This window comes from Coregonus lavaretus (assembly GCF_964263955.1).
Source record: "Coregonus lavaretus genome assembly, chromosome: 20".
Classification (NCBI taxonomy): Eukaryota; Metazoa; Chordata; class Actinopteri; order Salmoniformes; family Salmonidae; genus Coregonus; species Coregonus lavaretus.
Window position 1 is genome coordinate 48,004,384 of NC_140007.1, and position 11,060 is coordinate 48,015,443.

At 45.5% G+C, this 11,060-nt stretch overlaps 1 protein-coding gene across 1 annotated transcript in view; it reads left to right on the forward strand.

Annotated features, from left to right (window-relative positions):
- Window positions 1–11,060, forward strand: part of LOC311148201 (tafazzin-like) — a 39,698-nt gene that overhangs the window by 19,317 nt on the left and 9,321 nt on the right. The window contains exons 4-7 of the mRNA XM_084185081.1: window positions 3,912–3,997; window positions 6,859–6,939; window positions 7,167–7,235; window positions 10,797–10,888. Of these exons, the coding sequence (XP_084041207.1) occupies window positions 3,912–3,997; window positions 6,859–6,939; window positions 7,167–7,235; window positions 10,797–10,888 (328 nt within the window). The remainder of the gene's footprint in view (window positions 1–3,911; window positions 3,998–6,858; window positions 6,940–7,166; window positions 7,236–10,796; window positions 10,889–11,060) is intronic.

The window sequence follows — 11,060 nt, forward strand, 5'->3', positions numbered from 1 at the left end:
CTACTGTTGTATCAATATGCTTTGACCATGACAGTTTACAATCCAGGGTTACTCCAAGCAGTTTAGTCTCCTCAACTTCCTCAATTTCCACATTATTTATTATGAGATGTAGTTGAGGTTTAGGGTTTAGTGAATGATTTGTCCCAAATACAATGCTTTTAGTTTAAATATTTAGGACTAACATTCCTTGCCACCCACTCTGAAACGAACTGCAGCTTTGATAAGTGTTGCAGTCATTTCAGTCGCTATAGTAGCTGACGTGTATAGTGTTGAGTCATCCGCATATATAGACACACTGGCTTTACTCAAAGCCAGCGGAATGTCGTTAGTAAAGATTGAAAACAGTAAGGGGCCTAGACAGCTGCCCTGGGGAATTCCTGATTCTACCTGGATTATGTTGGAGAGGCTTCCATTAAAGAACACCCTCTGTATCCACAATATAGCAGGGGGTGTAAAGCCATAACACAACACGTTTTTCCAGCAACAGACTATGATCGATAATGTCAAAAGCCGCACTGAAATCTAACAAAACAGCCCCCACAATCTTTTTGTCATCAATTTCTCTCAGACAATCATCAGTCATTTGTGTAAGTGCTGTGCTTTTTGAATGTCCTTCCCTATAAGCATGCTGAAAGTCTGTTATCAATTTGTTTACTGTAAAATAGCATTTTATCTGGTCAAACACAATTTTTTCCAATAGTTTACTAAGGGTTGGTAACAGGCTGATTGGTCAGCTATTTGAGCCAGTTAAGGGGGCTTTACTATTCTTAGGTAGCAGAATGACTTTTGCTTCCCTCCAGGCCTGAGGGTACACACATTCTAGTAGGCTTAAATTGAAGATATGGCAAATAGGAGTGGCAATATCGTACGCTATTATCCTCAGTAATTTTCCATCCAAGTTGTCAGAGGCCGATGGCTTGTCATTGTTGATAGACAACAGTAATTTTTTCACCTCTTCCACACTCACTTTACGGAATTCAAAATTTGAATGCTTGTCTTTCATAATTTGGTTAGATATACTTGGATATGTAGTGTCAGCAATTGCTGCTGGCATGTCATGCCTAAGTTTGATAATCTTGCCAATAACACATGATTTCTCAATTTGCAGTACGTTTGCCAATCGGTTGTGCAGCCAGACTTATTTGCCATTCCTTTTGCCTCATCCCTCTCAACCATACAATTTTTCAATTCCTCATCAATCCACGGGGATTGAACAGTTTTTACAGTCATTTTCTTAATGGCTGCATGCTTATTAGTAACTGGAATAAGCAATTTAAAAATGTGTAAAGTGCAGTGTCTGTTTGCTCCTCATTACACACCACGGACCAACAAATATTCTTTACATCAACAACATAGGAATCACTACAAAACGTATTGTATGACCTCTTATACACTATATTAGGCCCAGCCTTTGGAACTTTGGTTTTCCTAGATATGGCTACTATATTGTGATCACTACATCCAATGGATTTGGATACTGCTTTCAAACAAATGTCTGCATTATCAGTAAAGACGTGATCAATATATGTTGATGATTTCATTCCTGTACTGTTTGTAACTACCCTGGTAGGTTGACTGATAACCTGAACCAGGTTGCAGGCACTGGTTACAGTTTGAAGCTTTCTCTTGAGTGGGCAGCCTGATGAAAGCCAGTCAACATTTTAAATCACCCAGAAAGTATACCTCTCTATTGATATCACATACATTATCAAGCATTTCACACATATTATCCAGATACTGACTGTTAGCACTTGGTGGTCTATAGCAGCTTCCCACCAGAATGGGCTTTAGGTGAGGCAGATGAACCTGTAGCCATATTACTTCAACAGTATTTAACATGAGATCCTCTCTATGCTTTACAGGAATGTGGTTCTGAATATAAACAGCAACACCTCCACCATTGGCATTTCTGGCTTTTCTGGTCAATGTTATAACCTTGTATTGCTACCACTGTATCATCAAAGGTATTATCTAAGTGAGTTTCAGAGATAGTCAGAATATGAATGTCATCTGTTACTAGCAAATTATTGATTTCATGAACCTTGTTTCTTAAGCTACATATGTTAATGTGGGTTATTTTTAACACTTTTCTGGGATGCTTGATTATTTTTCTTGTTTTTATTGCTTTACTGGGAAGCTTAGCAGCAGTAGATGTGCTCATGTTATTTATGTTAGTGCAGGGTGAGCTGCACACAGTGGCCTTCCTCCCCGGGCACACCGGCTCAGTGCTAACAGTATAACTCTGGTTCATAGGCACATGATTACTGTATACAATAGCTGTAGGATCAGCAGAGGCATTCAGGGCAGTTAGAGGGACATACATTAGGTTACTTAAATTGTGTCTACCGACGCCCCTGGTGTAATGTACATTTGCTGAAGCATTTGACAACTCTCCGTTTAGCTGAGCTGGGCTTGGGTCATTGCTAAGTCATTGTCTCAACGCAGCCTTATAATGCTGTGCAAGGATCCAGGAACCCAAATGATTTGGGTGGATCCCATCCTCCTTATAAAACGTGTTTTGTTTCCAAAACGTGTCGAAATTGTCAACAAAAGTTACACCCATTGAGCTGCAATAATCACATAGCCAGTTGTGAAGAGAGAGAATCCTGCTAAAGTGTTCAATGCCACGATTCAGAGATGGCACAGGGCCAGATATGATGGGTATTTTGTTAGTGTCTAGCAGAGAGTCAATCAGCTCTTTAAAATCCAGTTTCAACTGTTCAGAGCTGCCCTTCATAATGTCATTAAAACCCACATGGACTACGATTGAATTGATTTCCATGTCCTGACTTGGTACATTCAGGAGCAGCTTGGTAATGTCATTTACTCGAGCACCGGGATAGGACATTGTTTTTGCACCAGGAACGGTCACATTTCTTAACATGGAGCTGCCCAAAAACGGCTGGCGAGAAGGATGAGGAAATCCGCCCACTCCCACGCTTAGCAGGATGCAGGCCTCCGACAGATGGAGAAGCCCCGCTCGATCCAGAGCAGGGATGGAAGGTTGTCGACTTTGAAATCGCAGCCGCAGGCACAGGCAACCCCAGCGATGAAGGTGCAGGAAGATCAGGCTCCAGGACGGTGAAACTATTCGTTGTTTGAATCCGCTCCGGGCCTCTCATTGGGAGTGTAGACTGCTTTGCGGGAGGTCGCTGTCTTCGGCTTCCACGGCTCGTGACATGCGACCAACGTTAATTGCCTTTCTCCTCATGCTGTGCTCCTTCGACGGCGTTATCAGATGGGGGAGCTCCGGGCAACACCGGCCAGTTGGATAATGACAAATGACAAGGCGGAGATGCATCCAAGAAGCGCGAACGCCGTCCAGCCACCGGCGTAGAAAATGTAAACATTCCACTCTGCGTTTTCCCCAGTTTCTTCCGTAGGCTGGCGACCTGCGTGATCAAGGAAGCCACCTCAAGACTATAATCCCCGGCAATAAACAATTGCCGCATTGGAACTCTGAGTGATCCGGTTTGTCCCGAAACAAAGCGTAATAGATACAGCTTCTACAATGCTGGAACCGTTCATTTAGTTCTCCGGACAAAGAGGGCTCCATTGCAAAACCCATCTGGTACCAACTTCGTTAGCTTGATGGCTAGCAGCTTGGCATCTTTGTCAAGCAGGCTTCAACCTCTCTCTTATGCGGGATTCCGGGACAATAAATAGCAGTCCTAGCTGTTAAAAGCTAACCGCGTCGTGGAATCCACGCAAAATCAAGTTCTGTATTCGTATTTATGAATAGCGTTTTTGTTTTAATCGAAAATAACAAACCGAGTGATTGGACAGTATGTGATCTGTGTGGTTTCTGATTGGACAGTATGTGATCTGTCTGGTTTCTGATTGGACAGAATGTGATCTGTCTGATTTCTGTTTGGATAGTATGTGATCTGTCTGGTTTCTGATTTGCATAGGACTCCGGCTGCGTCGGACATCTGTTTCACCAAAGAGTTCCACTCCAGATTCTTCAGCAGAGGGAAGTGTGTTCCCGTCTGCAGAGGTGAGGGAGGATGGGAGGATGGGAGGCAGAGAGGGAGGGACTGTGTGGCACAGGAGGTTGGTGACACCTTAATTGGGGAGGACAGGCTCAGATTTTTTACCAGCAAAAATAAAATAAACGTTTCGCTAAAATCAAACCAACAAAATACAAAATAAGTTATTTATGTTTCTAAAACAAATGTATTACTAGTAACAAGTAATGTGATATATTGTTTTCATTTCAATTATTGTGACCTGAGTCACAGATGAGACAAATTATTCACCTGCCCCTTTAAGCGCGGGAGTTTACCGTGGTAACGTGACTCGAGTCATGTTTGTGCCTGTGAGATTGAGAGTCCGACTAGTAGCAGTGTTAAAATAATAATAATATATTAACCCATCCACCACCCCTCCTCTTCAGAGGACAAAAATAGCCTTTTTTGTTTTTACAGCTGTTTTGTTACATACAGTGTATTCAGATCCCTTGACTTTTTCCACATTTTGTTATGTTACAGCCTTATTCTAAAATGGATTTTTTTTTTTTTATTATTCTCATCAATCTACACACAATACCTCATAATGACAAAGCGAAAACAGGTTTTTAGACATGTTAGCATATTTCTTAAAAATAAAAAACTGATACCTTATTTAATGAAGTATTCAGATCCTTTGCTTTGAGACTCGAAATTAAGCTCAGGTGCATCCTGTTTCCATTGATCATCCTTGAGATGTTTCTACAACTTGATTGGAGTCCACCTGTGGTAAATTCTGAGCAATTGGGGGAGAAGGGCCTTGGTCAGGGAGGTGACCAAGAACCCGATGGTCACTCTGACAGAGCTCCAGACTTTCGCTGTGGAGATGGGAGAACATTCCAGAAGGACAACCATCTTTGCAGCACTCCACCAATCAGGCTTTTATGGTAGAGTGGCCAGACAGAAGCCACTCCTTAGTAAAAGGCACATGACAGCCCGCTTGGAGTTTCCCAAAAGGCACCTAAAGGACTCTCAGACCATGAGAAACAAGATTCTCTGGTCTGATGAAACCAAGATTGAACTCTTTGTTCTGAGTGCCAAGCGTAACGTCTGGAGGAAACCTACGGTGAAGCATGGTGGTGACAGCATCATGCTGTGGGGATGGTTTTCAGCGGCAGGGACTGGGAGACTAGTCAGGATCGAGGGAAAAATGAACGGAGCAAAGTACAGAGCGATCCTTGATGAAAACCTCCTCCAGAACGCTCAGGACCTCAGACTGGGGCGAAGGTTCACCTTCCAACAGGACAATGACCCTAAGCACACAGCCAAGACAATGCAGGAGTGGCTTCGGGACAAGTCTCTGAATGTCCTTGAGTGGCCCAGCCAGAGCCTGGACTTGAACCCGATCTAACATCTCTGGAGAGACCTGAAAATAGTGTGCAATGATGCTCCCCATCCATCCTGACAGAGCTTGAGAGGATCTGCAGAGAAGAATGGGAGAAACTCCCCAAAGACGTGTGCCAAGCTTGTAGCGTCATACCCAAGAAGACTCGAGGCTGTAATCGCTGCCAAAGGTGCTTCAACAAAGTACTGAGTAAAGGGTCTGAATACTTATGTAAATGTGATATTTCAGTTTTTATTTTATTTTATATATTTGCAAAAATGTCTAAAAACCTCTTTCTGCTCTGTCATTATGGGGTATTGTGAGTAGATTGAGGAAAACAACTATTGTGCTGCCACTTGTAATTTCCCCTTTCCCACCAGCTCCAGTCAGTCACAGCTCCACCTAGTGGGAAAGCCGCAGCGTTGTCGTCTTTTCCGTAGCAGTTGAAACTCAAACATAGAAAAACAACCTAGCTTGGTAACAAAACAATGTAAATAGCCAAGAAACACAAGGACAAAGTCTCACTTCAGTAGACTTTCATTTCAAGTAAATTTCTAACTTTTAAATAATAATAATAATAATAATATGCCATTTAGCAGACTCTTTTATCCAAAGTGACTTACAGTCATGTGTGCATACATTTTTACGTATGAGTGGTCCCGGTGATCGAACCCACTACCCTGGCGTTACAAGCGCCATGCTCTACCAGCTGAGCTACAGAGGACCACAACTTTTATGCCTGTGCACAGCGCTTATAAAAAAGTATCTTTCACTCAGCTCTTCTCGAGCCAGGCAGTGTTGCAGCGCTAGGTGAGATAGTCCCGAGCCAGGCAGTGTTGCAGCGCTAGGTGAGAGAGATTATTTTACCAGCTATGAAACAAAACAGCAGAAATACTTTGAAAACATCTACTGCAGCATTTATTTTACTATAAATGTGATCAACGCCAGGGTTGTGGGTTCGATTCCCACGGGGGGCCAGTATGAAAATGTATGCACTCACTAAAAAACTGCAAGTCGCTCTGGATAAGAGCGTCTGCTAAATGACTAAAATGTAAAATGTAAATCATACTTCAGTATTTTTATTCACAAATGTGAGTGAAATGCTCGCACTGTGGAGCCCTGACCACCCGCCAACGTGGCTGGTGAAATAGACATCTTACCAGCCAATTCCAAAATCTACCCACATTTGGCAGGTGGCGGATGTTAATTTTAGGCCCTGATGGGATCAAACACGTTTTTTATGTGTTTGATGCGATTCCATTAGTTCCGTTCCAGCCATTATTATGAGCTGTCCTCCCCTCAGCAGCCTCCTGTGGTGTGTGGGTGTGTGCAGGCGAGGAAGTGAGCATGTGGGTGTGTCGAGGGGTGAAGGTTCATGTTTTTCTGGGTGTGTCGAGGGGTGAAGGTTCATGTTTTTCTGGGTGTGTCGAGGGGTGAAGGTTCATGTTTTTCTGGGTGTGTCGAGGGGTGAAGGTTAATGTTTCTTTGCTAAGGGGTTGTCTCCATATATATTGGTGTGTCTCCTAGGTGATGGTGTGTATCAGAAAGGCATGGACTTTATTCTGGAGAAGCTGAATGGAGGAGACTGGGTACACATCTTCCCTGAGGGTACGATCTCTCTCGCGCTCTCTCTCTCCGCTCTCTGTCTCTCTCTCTCCGCTCTCTCTCTCTCTGCTCTCTGTCCCTCTCTCTCCGCTCTCTCGCTCTCTCTCTCCGCTCTCGCTCTCTCTCTCCGCTCTCTGTCTCTCGCTCTCTCGCTCTCTCTCTCGCTCTTTCTGTGTGTGTTATAGGGTGAAACTCCTCTACTAAAACTGAAACTCTCTTTTCTCTCTCAGGGAAAGTCAACATGACTGAGGAGTTCATACGGTTGAAATGGGGTGAGTTACCCAGGTGTGTGTCAGAGGGTTAGGGGGGTGTGTCAGGGGGTTAGGGGGGTGTGTCAGAGGGTTAGGGGGGTGTGTCAGAGGGTTAGGGGGGTGTGTCAGAGGGTTAGGGGGGTGTGTCAGAGGGTTAGGGGGGTGTGTCAGAGGGTTAGGGGGGTGTGTCAGTGGGTTAGGGGGGTGTGTCAGAGGGTTAGGGGGGTGTGTCAGAGGGTTAGGGGGGTGTGTCAGAGGGTGGTCAGGGCTCCACAGTGCGAGCATTTCACTCACATTTGTGAATAAAAATACTGAAGTATGATTTACATTTTACATTTTAGTCATTTAGCAGACGCTCTTATCCAGAGCGACTTGCAGTTTTTTAGTGAGTGCATACATTTTCATACTGGCCCCCCGTGGGAATTTTCAACCGTGTCAGAGGGTTAGGGGGGGGTGTCAGAGGGTTAGGGGGGTGTGTCAGAGGGTTAGGGGGGTGTGTCAGAGGGTTAGGGGGGTGTGTCAGAGGGTTAGGGGGGTGTGTCAGAGGGTTAGGGGGGTGTGTCAGAGGGTTAGGGGGGTGTGTCAGAGGGTTAGGGGGGTGTGTCAGAGGGTTAGGGGTATGTGTCAGAGGGTTAGGGGGGGTGTCAGAGGGTTAGGGGGGTGTGTCAGAGGGTTAGGGGGGTGTGTCAGAGGGTTAGGGGGGTGTGTCAGAGGGTTGGGGTTAGGGTTAGGGGGGTGTGTCAGAGGGTTGGGGTTAGGGTTAGGGGGGTGTGTCAGAGGGTTAGGGGGGGTGTCAGAGGGTTAGGGGGTGTGTGGGACGCAGAGTCATCACTTTTCTGCAATATTTGCCGTTTTGATCTCAAAATAGGTAATCAAATTTACATTTTTACCATTTAGTCATTTAGCAGACGCTCTTATCCAGAGCGACTTACAGTTAGTGAGTGCATACATTTTCATACTGGCCCCCCGTGGGAATTTTCAACCGTGTCAGAGGGTTAGGGGGGTGTGTCAGAGGGTTAGGGGGGTGTGTCAGAGGGTTAGGGGGGTGTGTCAGAGGGTTAGGGGGGTGTGTCAGAGGGTTAGGGGGGTGTGTCAGAGGGTTAGGGGGGGTGTCAGAGGGTTAGGGGGGTGTGTCAGAGGGTTAGGGGGGTGTGTCAGAGGGTTAGGGGGGTGTGTCAGAGGGTTGGGGTTAGGGTTAGGGGGGTGTGTCAGAGGGTTGGGGTTAGGGTTAGGGGGGTGTGTCAGAGGGTTAGGGGGGGTGTCAGAGGGTTAGGGGGTGTGTGGGACGCAGAGTCATCACTTTTCTGCAATATTTGCCGTTTTGATCTCAAAATAGGTAATCAAATTTACATTTTTACCATTTAGTCATTTAGCAGACGCTCTTATCCAGAGCGACTTACAGTTAGTGAGTGCATACATTTTCATACTGCCCCCCCCGTGGGAAACAAACCCACAACCCTGGTGTTGCAAGCACCATGCTCTACCAACTGAGCTACAGGGGACCCAAATCAAATTGTATTTGTCACATGCGCCGAATACAACAGGTGTAGACCTGACAGTGAAATGCTTACTTACAAGCCCTTAACCAACAATGCAGTTTTAAGAAAAATAAGTGTTAAGTAAAAAATGGATAAGTAAAAATAATAAATCATTAAAGAGCAGCTGTAAAATAAAATAACAGTAGGGAGGCTATATACAGCGGGTACCGGTACAGAGTCAATGGGAAATAACAGTAGGGAGGCTATATACAGGGGGGTACCGGTACAGAGTCAATGGGAAATAACAGTAGGGAGGCTATATACAGGGGGTACCGGTACAGAGTCAATGGGAAATAACAGTAGGGAGGCTATATACAGGGGGGTACCGGTACAGAGTCAATGGGAAATAACAGTAGGGAGGCTATATACAGGGGGTACCGGTACAGAGTCAATGGGAAATAACAGTAGGGAGGCTATATACAGGGGGTACCGGTACAGAGTCAATGGGAAATAACAGTAGGGAGGCTATATACAGGGGGGTACCGGTACAGAGTCAATGGGAAATAACAGTAGGGAGGCTATATACAGGGGGTACCGGTACAGAGTCAATGGGAAATAACAGTAGGGAGGCTATATACAGGGGGTACCGGTACAGAGTCAATGGGAAATAACAGTAGGGAGGCTATATACAGGGGGTACCGGTACAGAGTCAATGGGAAATAACAGTAGGGAGGCTATATACAGCGGGTACCGGTACAGAGTCAATGGGAAATAACAGTAGGGAGGCTATATACAGCGGGTACCGGTACAGAGTCAATGGGAAATAACAGTAGGGAGGCTATATACAGGGGGGTACCGGTACAGAGTCAATGGAAAATAACAGTAGGGAGGCTATATACAGCGGGTACCGGTACAGAGTCAATGTGAAATAACAGTAGGGAGGCTATATACAGGGGGTACCGGTACAGAGTCAATGTGAAATAACAGTAGGGAGGCTATATACAGGGGGTACCGGTACAGAGTCAATGGGAAATAACAGTAGGGAGGCTATATACAGGGGGTACCGGTACAGAGTCAATGTGAAATAACAGTAGGGAGGCTATATACAGGGGGTACCGGTACAGAGTCAATGGGAAATAACAGTAGGGAGGCTATATACAGGGGGTACCGGTACAGAATCAATGGGAAATAACAGTAGGGAGGCTATATACAGGGGGTACCGGTACAGAGTCAATGGAAAATAACAGTAGGGAGGCTATATACAGCGGGTACCGGTACAGAGTCAATGTGAAATAACAGTAGGGAGGCTATATACAGGGGGTACCGGTACAGAGTCAATGTGAAATAACAGTAGGGAGGCTATATACAGGGGGTACCGGTACAGAGTCAATGGGAAATAACAGTAGGGAGGCTATATACAGGGGGTACCGGTACAGAGTCAATGGGAAATAACAGTAGGGAGGCTATATACAGGGGGTACCGGTACAGAGTCAATGGGAAATAACAGTAGGGAGGCTATATACAGGGGGTACCGGTACAGAGTCAATGTGAAATAACAGTAGGGAGGCTATATACAGGGGGTACCGGTACAGAGTCAATGGGAAATAACAGTAGGGAGGCTATATACAGGGGGTACCGGTACAGAATCAATGGGAAATAACAGTAGGGAGGCTATATACAGGGGGGTACCGGTACAGAGTCAATGTGTAATAACAGTAGAGAGGCTATATACAGGGGGTACCGGTACAGAGTCAATGGGAAATAACAGTAGGGAGGCTATATACAGGGGGTACCGGTACAGAGTCAATGGGAAATAACAGTAGGGAGGCTATATACAGGGGGGTACCGGTACAGAGTCAATGGGAAATAACAGTAGGGAGGCTATATACAGGGGGTACCGGTACAGAGTCAATGTGCGGGGGCACCGGCTAGTCAAGGTAATTGAGGTAATATGTACATGCGGGGAGAGGTAAAGTGACTATGCATAGATAATAAACAGAGTAGCAGCAGCGTAAAAAGAGGGGGTGGGGCGGTTATTTCTGAATCGTGACGAACCATAAAACAAATGTTTGGGGGGTTATAAAGGAGAGGCCTGAGTGGATCACCCATTGTCTGGTCACTACCATCTCAGAATGCATCTCTACGCATCCTACCAATAGAATATCAGAGTTCAGAGTGATGTCAGATAGGTCATATCAGAATGAGTGCTTCATCCAATATCCGGTGTGACAGCGTTGAGCAGCCAGCTGCTTCCCCTAACCAGTCATTAGTCTCCTCAGCTGCTTCCCCTAACCAGTCATTAGTCTCCTCAGCTGCTTCCCCTAACCAGTCATTAGTCTCCCCAGCTGCTTCCCCTAACCAGTCATTAGTCTCCCCAGCTGCTTCCCCTAACCAG